Genomic DNA, 16056 nt, shown 5'->3' with positions numbered 1-16056 from the left:
TTGGTCACAGACTTTATTAAGGGGTGGCCAGAAGCAGCAGCCGTCTGGATCCCATAGCATTACTGTTGCTGCACTCGGTGCCATCAAGAGAATAGTGCCCGGATCAGAAACGAAACTGGGCATTTATAAACCTCCTAAATTTTTGTGTTTCCACTCCACTCCTGTCCCCTCTCCCCTCAGCAGTGCAGAGAAAGCAGTTGAGGATTGGTACAAGGGTTTGATCCTATAATGTGGGGGGGGGGGGGGGGTGGTGTTCGAAGATTGTGAGGTGTCTTTTCCACTCGCACTGGCATTTCCATGAATCGGCCACCGAGCAGTGCCTATAGGGCAGCCTACTAACACTCACAACACAGTTATCATCAGAAGTGCAATCAAAGCCCATAACCTGCTGGTGAGCTTGACTTAATCATTATGGTCTGGTTTGACAGCGCAGCTGTCGCCAGACAAATATGTGGACATGCACGAGAGAGGGGCTTTAGCTCCGCCCACACGTTCGGAGCCAGGAGTACACGTTTTCATTGGGCAGAAGTTATGTGCTTCCACAAAAAAGTGCTTGCTCTCCACGCAGCTAAATCATTTTGTTTTATGTATCCAGCTGTATGAGGTTGAACTTTCACTGGCACACACATGACATTGTAATGTTGTTAAAGTGTTTTAGATAATTTATGGTGTTTTTCTCTGTCACACCACAGATGGGAGGAGGGCAGTCATTAACCTACATGGATTTTCAGGTCTGGCATGACAATGCAACTGTCAGCTGAGCTTTTAACCTACACTAATATTATTCTACACTTATTTGCGTCCACACAAAAGCCTATCCATTCACATTCTATCTAATTGCTTCACATTACCATACAACATTCCTTTCAAGCCAGACCTATTGGCATTGCCTGTGCTGGTTTACCTTTGAACTTGCCTAATATGAGCCATCAAGGTAGCGAGTTGTTGACCATGAAACCGGGCAAGCTGGATGAGGCAATATCTCTTGAAGCAGGGAATAGGATTTCATGGAGCAGTGATCCTTCTGCGTGTATAAACAGTTCTAAGACCCAACTTGATCCCTGTTATGGAAGTAATTTCTGTTATGAGAGCATTCTGCTCGAGGACATTTTACCTTGTTTGGTTCCAAGAATGTTCTTGAAAGAGGAACCCACTGTATTATTAAATTCTGCTAGAAATGCCGCGGTTCAAAACACCCTCCTGGGAATTAAACTATCAGTTCTATGGCACATATGTATAAAATGAAACTGACACTGCTTGACTAGAGTGCAGTCTTAGTTTGATTTTCAGTTCGGCAGCTTTGTATTTGTTTAGGTGGTTTGTGTAGTGCCAACAAACTGCCTACGGTTGGTTCAGAGCACTATGATGCACTGTAAGCTTACAGAAATCCCAAATCAAAGCAGTATCTAGAGCAGTGGTTCTTAACCTGTGGTCCGGGGACCAATGGGGGTCCGCAAAGCCGACTCCGGCGGTCCGCGACGTCTTTGAAAATTGAATATTACCAGATTAATAAATTATCCATAATTTAAAAAGCAAAATGTACATTTTTAAAACGTTCTGTAAATATGAAAGAATTTGAAATTGAAGGCATCAGTTGAATGTAGAAAACATTCAGCCTTTCCATTAAAATTCATATATATTTTTTTATATATATATATTTGTTTGTGATTAAATTACATATTTCATCATTCGTCTGTTTCTTTGATGAATTCTTGAGTCTGTATTTTTGTGTATTGTTTTGTGGTTCAAATCATCGCAATTGCTTAGGGCCTGGTCCCCCGGCTTCCAATGATGATTCAGTGGAGGTCGCCAGATTCCAGCAATGATTCAGTGGGGATCCCCGGGTTCCAGTAATGATTAAGTGGGGGTTAACAGAAGTCAAAAGGTTAAGAACCTCTGATCTAGAGGGTGGCTGTGAGCACAGTGAACATCAGTCGTGCATCAAGGGGTGTGAATTTGGATGTTCTTCTATCAAGCATAAGGATGTGAACTGGGGGGTTATTTTATGCAGTTTTATAATCGAATACTTGCTTTTAGACATTCAAAAAATGTAAACACCTTCAGTTAAGCAACTCTGAAGCAGGAAGGGATTGGCTCCGGTGCCTTCAGCTCCACTCTGCTCCCAGTGATTCCTGAAAGAACCATTGAGCGACAAGTGACTGGGCTCTGTGTGTGGGTGTACTGCCCAGGACTAGCGACGTATCCAAATGAGGGTGAATCTGGGTCTGAGCGCCCCTCCTCTTGGCAGGGCCGGACTGAGATCCAAAACTGGCCCTGGCAAACTGCTCAGCCGGCCCCCCAAGGGGGGGGGGGCTGAGGGGATGCGGCTGAGCTGTTTGCAAGGGCCGTTTTCTGGCGATTTAGTTACTGAGGGCTGATATTGCAAGCCCCCGGTAACAAAAACAGCCCCCAGGGGCCCAAAACTGTCCCCCACCCTGGCGGCCCACCGGGGAAACGCCCGGTGCCCACTACGGCCAGTCCGAACCTGCCTCTTGGTGTAAACAACCTGGCAACTGGCCAATGGATGCAGCCGTTGGAGTGGCTGTGTCCAGTTGTAGGGACAGTGCTCACCCTTGGCCAGAGTTTGGTTATCTACATTAACTTACCTTATGTTTCTTTATTGCTATGCTTCCTACAAAAGTGTGTCTTTTGGAAGAGAGTGTATGTCTTTTAATATAGTCACCATTTTGATTGGGAATCGTGTCCATTTATGTTAGAACAAAGTTTTATAGGCTGTATATGTTTTGAATTATCTGGCTGTTCCTAAGCACAGATGCCTAAAGCAGAGGATCACAGCCACACTTAGTATTTGCTCTATTTACCTTGTGGTTGCGCCTCCCCAGACCGTTAACTAACCTATTGTCCATATTTCGGTAACATAATTGTCTGTTAAAGGGTATGAAAATATAATTGGTCAATGTTTTGGTTGCCTCAGGACTAAAGACATGGTGACTTGCATGCCTTTTCTCTATATTCTTGCCTGCGTCTCACCATAGGTACCTACACATTCTAAGTTTTGTGGAAATTTGACATAAGGGTGAATTGTGCCAATTTGCAACTTCTCTCCATTCATCCATCGTAGCTTTCCCATCACGGTACAATTCCTCATTCTCTCGAGTTCCCCTCGCATCTTTCGCCATACCAATTCCGATTCTTGAAGTCTTCGTTCCAGGTACAAACCGTACATCCGCCGGATTACTCTTCATGCCATAGGTATGCCCACCCCAACAGCAAGGCCCTGCGTTCTTTCACTAAATCTACTTTATATCTCTGTTCACTCTTATCCGCATAAGTAGAACTGGAGCATCAGTAGTCGTCCCTCTTTTGTCTGCTTTCTGTGCCTTGATCCATAATGGCAGATTATTCACATCTGTACTCTGCAGACATTGCGGCTGAGTGCATTGGATTGCATTTCAGTCCTTTTTCACTTGAGAAGCAGTACTGTGAACCCCAGAGTGAAAGAGTTGTAAAATAAAAGATGAAAAGGGTGGCCTAATACGTGTACACCACGAATATTGAATTCTATCACAAAGCTAACATAATTCAGTAGGCCTCACGGTAGTCATTGAACAGTCATATACCAGGTCCAACATCTAGATTCGACAGATGCATTCTCGGAAGTCTGTTGCTTCCTACTGCCTAGACCTTTAAAGTCGAAGATTAAAAACATTTTGCAGGACAAAGCTGATGTTTTCCGCCTGCTGCTGCAATGCATTAGAGTAGATTCATCAAAGTGAGCTGGACACTGTTTGCTGAAAGAGGTATTTGGAGGAACTTATCTTTTTTTCTTATTTGCATTGGTTATTCCTACTTTTGTGTTATTTCTTTGTGTCCCTCTATACATAAAAGTTCATGGTTGTATTTTTTTGTATTATGATTGTTAAATAGTTGGAAATATGGCATTTGAAGCCAAGGAACTGTGTGGCATATGCCTTTGTGTTTTCCCATTTCCTTTTTGCCAGAGGATGAGTGAACCGTGCTGTTGTAGGGTTACATACATGTACAGCAGTTCTATAATTATAAACAATTATCAATGCAGACTGCGTTGAGGTAGTTGCGTTCAATAAGTTACATACAGTATTTACATACAGAAGACATAGGTTGAGTTTTGCTGTTCAAATACTCGCGGAGTTTATTTTCCTTGTCGATGTTTTATTCATGGTTTGCACTTGCCCTCTGGGGAATGAGAACGCCAAAGATGTACTTTTGTGGTAGATACTAACTGTTGCGTTCCTGGTAGTGAAAGTGACTGACTACTTGAGAAATAACGATTATATTGGTTTTTTTTTAACCTGATTCCAGTCTTGTATGTGGAAATCAGTGGCGTAACATTAGCCACCACGGTGTGAGTCTGAGATCCAGGGGGCCCCCCTGCACGGGCAGCAGGCCCCTGGCCTGAGAGCTTCTGATTGGGTGTGGAGTGTGTGGGGGGGGGGGGGCGCAGTGTACTTTGCAGGGGGTCCTTGAATTTCGTTACGCCACTTGTGGGAATGGTCTATGGAGGTATATCCTAAATAGAAAGTTAGTATTGATTAGGTGGTCAGTCCTATGCACCTTTAACAGATATTGTTTGTGGCTGCCAAAGCGCATTGCAGACTAGTGATATTTGGACTTTCGTACCAGTATATGGCCTGCGTGAGTGCAGCTGCAATTATGAATTTTTTATGAAGCTAGTAAATAGGTGCGCATAGTGAATGCATGGTTTAGTACTTTTAAACGTTTTTTTTCCTTCAGATTAGGTAATACTGCTAGTTGCTGCACATATCCAGTTAGATGCTCACATTTTACAGAGAACTCTCATGCCTTCTACTTAGTGTGATCGTGACAATATTCTGCAGCTAAGATGCATGCTAAGCTTCGAAAGGGTAATATATCTGCATTCCTTCTCATTAGATATGTGAAACAGAGCACAGGAATGTCTGACATCAATTCACTCCCTTGAATCAAGCTCAAAGACCTTCCATACCTTACCAACCCACCATTCCGAAAATACCTACGCAACATACATGCCTGCCTACCATAACTACACTTCATAGCTACCCCCATAGCTAACGTACTTGAAACATCTACTGTAATAAACATGCTAACCTATCTACTATACATGACATACCTTACCCACTCATCATACTTACCCTACCTAAACTAACTACCTGCCATACTTAACCTACGTCTGCTGTGTGGTATATCAATATACCTACTACCCGCATTTGGCTTTTTTATGAAAAGGGTCAAGTTATATTTATGGCGAATTTTACAACTTTGAAAACTTATTTCTAACCCCTGTATTAACACAACCTACGCAAATAATCACATGCTAACCGTTTACACTATTATTTAAAATAAGATTCACGCAATAACTTACAATCTACCAGGCACAAAAAATAACTCTTCAAAAAATGCACAATGCATTTTACAATGATATAAAAACGAAAGCCATCTCAGCACGCCCTAAGAGCACTCAAAGCATTAACACCACACAAGATAAACTACAGTTTTATCAACTTCAAAACTTTCTAACGCTTGAACCTTACTTTATAAAAACTACCATAACTAAACAATAAAAAGTAACACATTTTTAATAAATTACGCTTCGATTACTCCTTCTATTCTACTTACTTAATACTAAACTTCATTTACATGAGTTGCAATGCTAAACTAGACAAATGCAAACCTAAGACGCAGGGAATTAAAAAACTACAACTTAATTTACTTTCAGTATCCTTTAAAAAAACCTACATTTCTTTTTTGTTATCCGTATTCAAATGTTGTAAGTACATATGCTTCTATTAAAATTCAAGTGTATTGTCTAAATGAATAAAATATTACAAACTATACTGCTCTTTTGCCATTTTATTTCAACAGAGCTGACAAAATAAACAACATAAATAACTATTTAGGCCTGTGGACATTACTAATGTTGGTTGAAATAGTTTTGGTTCTTCATGTATCTCCCTGCTCATGTTTTCACAATAATGTACTTTGTAGTGTCATTAAAAAGTATTGTACAGGTGCCCGATGATGTTTTTAATGGTTTTAACAAATCTCTTTTACAGAACCAACATATATCACAATAGGCCCTCCCACATGTGAGCTGTTGGTGAACTGCACTCTGACGGAAAAGGATTGTGCCTATGGGTTCCGACTGGATCAGAATGGCTGTCGCACCTGTCACTGCAAGACAAGTAAGTATACAGATTACCCACACTGGCACATTTTTGTGTTTTGTCACACTTTTGGATTTCCAGGTTTGGCTCAAATGAGGAAGCACCATCATTATTCGTATAAAAATATAATTGCAGTGTTTGTACGTAGTCTTAGCTAAAAATCGACTAAGAATTATTTATATTTGAAAAGATACTTCACTATTGCTATATTATATAAACTATGTCTCTTTCAAATGAAATCCTCTGCATAGCCTTACATTTACTTTAATCCCCTAAAATGAAATATTTAATAAAATGGCCGGTAAACGGTAAGAGTAAACTGTTAAACGGGAAGCTCCATTTGTCATAATCCAATACATTTTTGAGGAACGATAGCCATTAGTTTAGGAGAAGTAAATTCCAGCAGAATACACAGGACATGATAAATTACTTTAGTTCTTATACTGTAATACGAATAGTGAACTATTTGCCACGACTCAACCCCTGGCGTCCAGGCCACGGGACATCTGGGGGCCACTTAAGTGTTATTTGCTGGCAATTGGCTCGCCACCCCTTCCGCAGCACCCGGCAGGAATAGTGCCTGCCGGGGTGGGTTAGACCTCTGCGGCTGTTTCTGATGCAAGTAAGCACCTCTAAAATACGGGAGGTGGGCCATGAATCTTGGCATAAAGCAGAGCTTTCCAAACTTTTCATGTTTGTGACACACTTTCTAGACATGCATCATTACGCGACACGGTAATGCGGTTTTACTAGCAAACCAGAGGTCAAATTAACTGCATTTTTAGACGTGCATCATTTCGTGACACAGTAATTCAGTTTTACTAGCAAACCGAAGGTTAAATTAACTGTATATAAGAGATAAAGACAAATACATATGTCATAGAAATTGTAAATAACAAAATATATGGGGACACAACATATCTCACGAAAACCTTTCATATTTTTTAATGTGATTTGTAAGATAACACACATATATTTCCAAACTGCTGCTAGCTTCTGGGAATGCTCCAGTAAAGAGTATACACGCCCATCTTAGACGTTCTACCACCTTCCCTTAAAAGTGAACTAGCCTTGATGGGAAATGACTGTGGTGGCACATTAAATGCACACCCACTCGCTTGAAAAGTGTTGTACTCGGCTATTGAAAGTACAGAATCCCTGCCGCGATCTCTTGTGAATATCTCACCAACAGATAGTGCTTAATGCGGACGTTCTGTCACTCTCACATTAAAGTGAACCAGCCTTGTTAAGAAGTGATTGTGCGGGCGCTTTAAGATTAAAATATCCTGCCCGCTTCGAATGTGCTGCCTGCACAATTAAAAGTTTGTAGTCCTATTGAGAAGTTCTGTCGCAGTCCCATTAAAAGTGAACCAGCCTTTGCTGATACCTGGGTCTGTGGAGTGGACAATTATTGACATACAAGTGGGCTAGGATAGTACACAGTGCGGTGTGGTGTCATTTTGGAATTGCACATTTATGTCTGATAGAGCCTGCGTCTCTGTTTCCTTGTGAATGGTGTCGCATAGAGCTGTCCCTAGTTCTCTCAGATGCTTGGCGAGTGATAGGGTTTGTGTGCCTGGTGTTTGACCCTGGTTGAGTGTCATCGTGCATGGTGCCTGATGGTGGGCGTGCACAGTCCTAGCTCGTTAGATGTGCCCAGTGTCTGACAGTGTCATTGGGCCGTGCTATTTCCTGCTCGATGTCTGACAGAGGCTGTATCTTGTAGTCTTCTGCTGGTGTCTGACAGTCTCCAAGTCTCGCGTTTTCTTGTGTCCTTGCATAACGGAGTCCAGTGCTGTGGTGCGCGGTGTCTGACAGTGAGCGTGCCCCTGGGTTCACGCACCTGCTGTCTTTCAGGTGATGTGCCCATGCTGTCTCATGCTGGTGTCTGCCAGCTGCTGAGCTCTGCGTGCTCTTGTCCCCAGCGTCTGACAGTGTCTGTGCCCCACGCTCTCTCATCCCCGGTGTATAGCAGTGGCAGAGCCCCGTGCTCTCTTGTACCCGGTGTCTGACACTGGCTGACCATCGAGCTCTGTTGTGCTCATGTGTGACCCCAGCATCTCATGCCTACTTGTCATGGTGTGCGCGCTCTCGGGGCTAGAGGCCCACGGGGTTGTACCCCTCTGCCCCCCCCCCCTTCTTCCCGTCATGCCTGTTGTCTAACAGTGGCCCAGTCTGACAGAGGTCATGTCCGATGCCTGGCAGTAGCTGCGCCCTGCACGCTCTTGTGCCCCGAGTCTGACAGAGGTCATGTCCGTTGTCTGTCAGTAGCTGAGCCCTGCACGCTGTAGTGCCCGGAGTCTGACAAAGGTTGTGTCGGTGTCTGACAATAGCTGAACTTTGCACGCTCTCGTGCCCGGAGTCTGAAAGCGGCTATCTCTGACCTTCTCTTGTGCCCGTGTATGACATTGGGCGACTGTGCCCTCTCAAGCCTAATGGACGTGCCTTGCACTCTTTCATGCCTGGAGTCTGGCAGGATTGGGGTTTGGCTCTCTCATACCCGTTGCTGACCCATTCCGTACCCCCTGCTCTACCCTGGTGCTCAGGCGCCGCAGGGGTGCCCTCTAACCGCCCTCTAACCACCAGAGGAGGAAATGTCCAATGCAGCAAACAATGCATAACCCTTTGTCAGTCACCAGGACCCTTCCCCGCCCCCACCCTGTACACTCCCCCGGCAGAAAACAACAAGAGGAAGGCAGGCCATTTCTTTCCCCCACCCAGAAAAGCGCAGCCCCTGCTTCTGGAGTTGTCAGAGGAGCTGCAGCTTAGTTGTACTGTGTCACTGACATGAGCAGTACCGTCCTGCAAAATCAATGAATAGACAGTGTTTATTCATTTTCACGTGACACACCCAACCATGGCAGGCGACACAGTACTGTGTCGCGACACTGAGTTTGGAAAGCTCTGGCATAAAGGGACGTTTACAGGTTGACCAATCGTTGATTTAGTGAGAAAATGTGTGTTGCCCCGGACAACAGTGTGTGTTATGTACTTTTCCATTTTTCTAAACAATGTACTTTGTACTGTTGCAATGAGTAATTAATATGCAGATTTCGTTGTGTATCACTGTGAAAATGGAAATAAAGTTTGGAAAAAAAACTACTTTAGTTCTCATTGTTGCCCTTGATCTAGATCAAAATAAAATGTAACTGCACAGGAAACCAAGATTTGCCATAGCATACAGCTGACCGAACTGAACTGGTACAGAAAAGCACTTCACTTCAATATAACCAACAACTGTAGGCATGGTATTTCCTTCTGGAAAGGAAAATGCATAATTTCCCTCTGCTTCCTTTTGTTTTGCTTCTGTGATAGTTTGCTTTATTCAGGGAGGTTTGTAGCATGAGTTTCTAGTCTGACCGGGGTAAGATGCATTTCTTCCTGTGCTTGTATAGTTCAAGTGCAGAATTCACATGCCTTTTGTCACTCTAGTAATGCCAAACAACTACAGTTCTTATAGATTAAATCACTATTCATTTGACCACGTTAGGGATTTGTACCTGTTATTCCAAGGAGAAATGAATTAATAAACACAACACTCCCAGGTACATTGGGGATAAGAACATTTAACGGGACAGGTGGGTGCTCGTGGTGAAAACCCGGCTCTATTCTGTGATTGATCTCTGCAGAGACCACACCCATTCATAATCAGCATTTGCAACGCAATAGGTCTTGCCTTTGGGACCTTATAAGGCAACATTTAAAAAAAACAAGCAATGAATCTTTATCAAACCTGCTGTGAACGGCATGAGGTCAGAGTTGCCAACTCTGGAGTTTGAGTCTCTGCTTCGGCTCAACATCCTGTGATTTGGGGCAAATTACTTAAAATACAAGCAGTGATCTCAGAGGGGTTGTAGGGGCGGGGTGAAGGGGGAGACGGCACAGAAAGAGCAGGCTACCACAAACAGGAAACACAAGCAGGAAGTGGAATAAGCGAGGGGGTAGGGCACGTCACGCCCTCTAAGGGGAGAGATGCACGCAGGCTGGCAAATGGTGAGCACTTTCGCGGCAGCTTTGATGTTCTCAGTGGCCGCGCGGCTCACTGAGAACATCAAAGCTGCCGCGAAATGATCACGCAGGCTGCCAAATGGTGCGCGCGCCCGGCGCACATGCACTGTATTTGGAGGCCTGAAAGCACTAGTTTGCACTTCCAAATCCCCCCGCTTACTGAAGCTCTCGCGAGAGCAGCGCTAAAGCGCTGGCTCAGGCGAGACCTAAAAACGCAATGGTGAAAATGAGTGGTCACGTCGTTAAAAGGAGCACGGCCTCCAAAGTAAAACAATAATTAAACCTGCAATGCAAATGCCGAGCGGAACATGAAGCACAGCGTCCGTGAAGCAGGCGCTGTGCTGATACACAAGCTGAGGCAAACAAGAAAAAATATATAGTGTGCACAACGGAACCCATTTAAAAAATAAAGCGTAAAACCACGTTTCAAGTTTATTTTATTCATGCTCAGTTAAAATAAGCCATTGCAAGTTTGTAATGAGAATCGTTACAAAAATGTATACAACCTTTCAAACTAGGAAAGGGAACGGCCAACTTATACCTAGTGGCAAGGTAGTTCTAAAATATTCGGTTGCATGATAAAATACAAGTTCCAAATGCATCTCGCAAAGCAGTAATCAATAAATAAACAAGATAATAGACACTATAAAAGCAAATTCAACGTTATTAAAATACTTCAGACAACCTTCGATCAATCTGTTCCCCCAAACAGGTTTTGTCTCTGTAATAAATTAAGCTGTGGGTAATTTTGTGCATTTGTGGCTCGGTCAGCCATTTCTTCCATTATTGGGAAAGTTAAACTGCTAGTGCGTTGAACGATGAGATCGTTTCGTAATGAAACCATTTTACCCTGGTCTTTACCACGTCTCTGGCATGGAGCCCTGAGGACTGATTTGGAGCCTTCAGATGATGAATTGCACTTTTAGTGGGTCAGGTCATTGTTACTTGTGAGTCCGTGCTTCGTGCCTTTATACTTTATAATGCAGGAGGATCTAATAAAAGGAATTTTAAGTTCCAGAAAAGACCGGTGGAGCGACGGCTCTTCGCATTTTGTCAATTTTACTTAGAAAATTAACCAGGCCGCAGATGGCTTGAGGATGAGGGTCGTTTAGCAAACAAATCTACGGATGTCTTAATTGTAGGGGCCCCTTGTTTGATCCTTGCTTGTGAGACCATGTGTAACGGAGGCAGTCTCCTGGAAGTGTTTAAAACACAAAAAGGTTGGACTAATTAAACATGCTGACCAACAAAAATCATGTGTTTATGAAGGGCACGAACAGGATCAAATGGAAAAGATGGGAGTTGCTTCAAGCCACAGTCTAGATTATAGCATGCCTCGTAAACCTGTACATGCGCTGCTCAGGCTCGACCTAAAACTAGATGCGTGATGTATAGTTGCCCACTTCCGAATCCTGTACTGTTATTGTAGGTGCTGGAAGTAGATATGCGCGAGAGGGGTGTGCTGCAGCACCCCCAAAAATTAACCATGCTGGACTCAGTAGGTGAATGAGCATTAAATATGACTTCACATTTTGTTTTTATCTTGTCACATTTGCTGCGCTTTCAAAACAAAGGTCAAATGTCAGACTGTCTTCTGATAAATCATTGCTTATTCAGCAACTAGGGCTTTTTTTAGCTGTAAAGTGAGCGGATTTTGTAGAAGGGACCAATGTGGCAATCTTGTTGGTTCAAGAAGTGATAGGAACTGTTGGAGGATGTCAGTATTTTTCTAACACACATCTTTTAAATACCTGTAGATAAACTATACACATTTTAAAATGTGTCGGCAATTAGGAAAGCACAACTGAAGCACGTTTATGTGTAATTCCAAAGTGTGATGGAAACAAAGATTTTAATAAGATCAAAACACAGCAAGACACTTTACTTGGTGATGTGCAAATGATAAATATTATCTGAAACCTGATTTCCTCACGTAATTGTTTGTGCACTGTATAGTTTTACCAGTAAAACTGTGCGATTATGCAAATTTAGTGGCCATTTCAACAAAAAATGTGGAGTCTGTAAATGCTTGTGCTACCACCCCAGTGATCTAAAATGCGCTACCGGCTACATAACACACTGACACATTTGCCACACTTGCTTTGTGTGACACTTGGAAATTTCACAATCCCTATGACTTCATTAATATAGCCTTAATAGCAGCACCCTCGATCTCAAAACTGTTCTAGCACCACTGACTAATTTTGACATAATTAATTGCCCTCTAATTTGAACAATGTGCGTGTATATGCCCTAGGCTTATACTCTCATTCACAGTTGTGTAAATTTGGCCTGTTATTAATTGTGTATTGAAGTGGATCATTTTATTTTGATGAAGACACCAGCCCTAAATTAATGGGTATCCAAAACAGTGATGGATTGAATGCTTAAATTAATCTCAGCCACAGGTAATTTCTTGGGCTGCATCCTAATCCATTGTTGTTCAGTCTTGACCCTGCTCCAATAGGAACTGTCCAGCCGGAACGGCCAAGTCAGGTCCTCCCTGAACCGGAACACTGGCAATCCAGGACTGGTTTCGCCCTTGTCATGGGCTCATCAGCCAGATATAGCTTGGTTCCAGTGACAATGTGCACAGGACCCACATCTGACCATACCCGTCCCACTTAGGGGGACACAATAAGTATACAACACAGTGATGGATGGAAATAATCTCAGCCACTGGTAATTACTTGTGGCCTCATCCCAATCCATCCTTATTTTGCATATCATGCCACCTCAGTTTGGACCCAGCTATGTGCAAATCAGTCTTGACCCTTCTCTAGTAGGAACAGTCCAGCCTGAACTGTCAAGCCAGGTTCTCCCTGAACCCATGCTTGCCATGCCACTGGATTCAAGCCATTGTGGCTGATGAGGGGTAATACCCCAGAACCAGTCCTGGGATACTTGTTTCCAGTCCTGGGAGGGCCTGGCCTGGCCAGGCAGTTCAGGCTGGACTGTTCCCATAGGGAGCAGGGTCAAGACTGATTTGCATATAGATTGGTCCATACTGGAATGGCATGGTGAGCACAAAAAAATGGATTTAGGCTCAAATCACTGTACTGGAGGTGAGTGTTCTACATTGTTCAGCCTTCTGTCCATCAATTGTTCTTTTTGCTCTAAAGAAATTGGGTGTCAGAACATTGATGTTCTGCAGTTTTGGTGAGGTTTGAAATGAATTGTGCACTATGGACAGAACAGTCATTAAACCCTTGCTTTTACCCATGCACTTTTGTACCAGTCGATTCTCGTTTACCCTTTTTGGCTTGTCTTGTATTTTGATTCACTATTATCACAATACACATGCACTGCGCAATGCACTGTGGGAAAGAAAAGACCAGGATGGATTTAAGACATGGTGTGACAGAGTATTTAAAGATTAATAACTTGAAGATGCAGGGAGCAGTTTGCTCTCAGGAGATATTCTATTGTAACACACAAATGGTCATGGGGAGGAATGCTGATAGTCTAAACCACTGGCGATCTATCTGGCTAGCATTCCTACCCACAGTTTATTTTCCACTGCGCCATTCTAAACAGAATCTTTACCTATGCAATTCGGTACTAACACTGATGGAATTGAATGCCACCCTGAGTGATTACCATTGGTTTAGATTATTTATGTGCATTCCTCCGATCATCTTTGTGTGTTGGCTGGTTATACTGTAGATGAGAGATTTGCCTGCTGCTGTTAACTATCTAGTGCACCAAAGGAACAAGCTCTAGTGGGAGATGAACCGGCATTCCTTCAGATTTAAAGTAAGCAATGAACTTGTTGGGGGGGAAAGCAGCCCTGCATGTCTGCTTGGGAATAAACCACTGTTTTCTCAACTGCTGGCCCTCAAAAGTCCAAGCAATAAATAAAGATGCTTTAAATTCTGTATTTATGTTATCACATTCGCTGCGCTTCAAAGTCAGAGGTCAAATGTTAGGCTATATCTTCTGACCTATTGCTGGGTTTTTTTAACATAAGGATTTGTGTTTACAAACTCCACTTACTTTCCATCCAGAGCAACAAAAGTAAAGTCAGCTATTTGACCAGTAGCGGCTGCTACCTGATGGGGGCGGGGGGTATACAATAAAAAAAAAAAGAAAGGACTTACCTTAAACAGCCGGCCACCGCCCCTCCTCTGTCCTCATAATCTTCTTGGTCTGGCCGACTGCAGCAGGAAGCACCCAGGCAGACAGGCTCCCCTGAGACAATCACAACGCTGCAGTGCAGCGTTGTGATTTGTCTGAGTGCCGTGAATCGGCGCTCAGACTGCAACAGGGAGCCTGTGCATGTTCCTGACCAAGCTGTGTAATGCAGCCTGGTAGGAACATGCAAAGTGCGCATGAACTGTTTGGTCGGCCCAAGAGGGCTGGTAAAACAGTTCATGCGCACTTTGGTTGTGCACATGCTCCTCCCCTGCCCTGCCAGCCCCGCCCACCATTAACTGCAAGAGAGAAAATAAAATTATAACAATTATATATTATCATTTTATTTTCCCTTTTAAGCAGTGGGGCGACGCTCCTTCGCCTTAGCGGAGGAACCGCCACTGTATTTGACAATCTTGCTGGGGTACAAGGAGAGTGAAAGGAAAGGCTGCTGGATGTCATATTTTATAATACACACAAAAATGTCAATACCTGTAAATTAACTGTACACATTCAGCAGTTGGTAAAGCAAAATGAAGCACTTATTTTTAATTCTGAAGTGTGATGGAAACAAAGAATTTATTAGGATCAAAACAAATCAAGAGACTTTACTTCAAGATGCATAAATTATAAATATTCTCTGAAATCGAATTCCACGTGTTATCATTTGTGTGCAATATAGTTTTAGAAGTAAAACTGTATGTCTGTGCCAAGTTAGTGGCCATTCCAATTAAAATGTTCTGTCTGTAAATGCAAGTGCTACCACACCATACTTTCGTTACATCAAAAAATCACCATTCTATACATTTGGCAGTGGTTCTCCAAAGCTTTGGAAGCACTGCTCTGGACGGGTGGTTATTAAAGGCACTCGCAGTTCACTCACCAATGCCAGCGGTTCAGTTCACTGTAGATCTGCATCAAAGTCTGAAATTTTCAGTCATACGTTAGTCAAATACTTGTGGGGCAAATTTTACCGCAATGATCTTGAATACACTGTTGACCAGTTCATAACCACTCGTAAACAAAAGATTTATGCTGTTTAAACATAAACAGATTATCCTCCAACTTGGAGAGCCATGTGCATTGAGAGTTTCAGAGCACCTACATAGCTTACTAAAGACAGGTAGGTGCTCTTGGAGTTGATGACGCTATTCACTGTCATACGTGCCAAAGTGCGTCTAGTCATGTGTCCAGCTGAGGCTGTCTGCACAGTGAATGGTCTCTTGCGGTGTTTAATTTGTGCCAGTCTTTTCTAGTGCTGAACACTGGCACCCCTCTTTAGGGAATGGAACTTATTTTTCATCATCAGAATTTTACCCAACACAAGACAGAAAACCACCAAAGGGAGGCAGAAGGAGGTAGAGAAAGATAGGAGAATAGTGACAAAGGAGAATGCAGAGATGAAAAGAACGTACAAGAGTAGGAGAAAGAAACAGGAAGGGTAGGGGTGGAAGAAAGAGAAATAATGTAGAATCATGATTCGGCACCGAAGGTAACCTGTAACCCCCAGCTGCTGTGGCAGGCTCCTTGGAAAATCATTTGGCACTTTTTTTTTTTTTTTTTATAAATTCAGTACTGGTCTGGTTTAAGTATGAAAAGCATAACGTATTGCTGTTTTTTGGTGGGTGAAGGAGGAGAATTTACTATGTTTGTTTTTAGGAACTCCGAGTAGCCAGGTTCGCTTTGAAGTCTTTTCTGCCTTACCAGCACGCCGTCTATAGAAAGAGGACTGGATGAGATCCGTAGCACT

The 16056-nt window shown here is 43.1% G+C and overlaps 1 protein-coding gene across 1 annotated transcript in view; it reads left to right on the top strand.

The window, feature by feature from the left end:
* The window catches only part of CRIM1 (cysteine rich transmembrane BMP regulator 1), an 816650-nt gene that overhangs the window by 648727 nt on the left and 151867 nt on the right, over positions 1–16056 (top strand). Inside the window, exon 8 of the mRNA XM_085611439.1 lies at positions 6054–6182. Within this exon, the coding sequence (XP_085467565.1) occupies positions 6054–6182 (129 nt within the window). The remainder of the gene's footprint in view (positions 1–6053; positions 6183–16056) is intronic.

Source organism: Triturus cristatus, chromosome 6 (assembly GCF_964204655.1).
Source record: "Triturus cristatus chromosome 6, aTriCri1.1, whole genome shotgun sequence".
NCBI lineage: Eukaryota > Metazoa > Chordata > Amphibia > Caudata > Salamandridae > Triturus > Triturus cristatus.
Note: the sequence above shows the minus strand (reverse complement) of the source record. Positions and strands in the feature narration are given on the sequence as shown.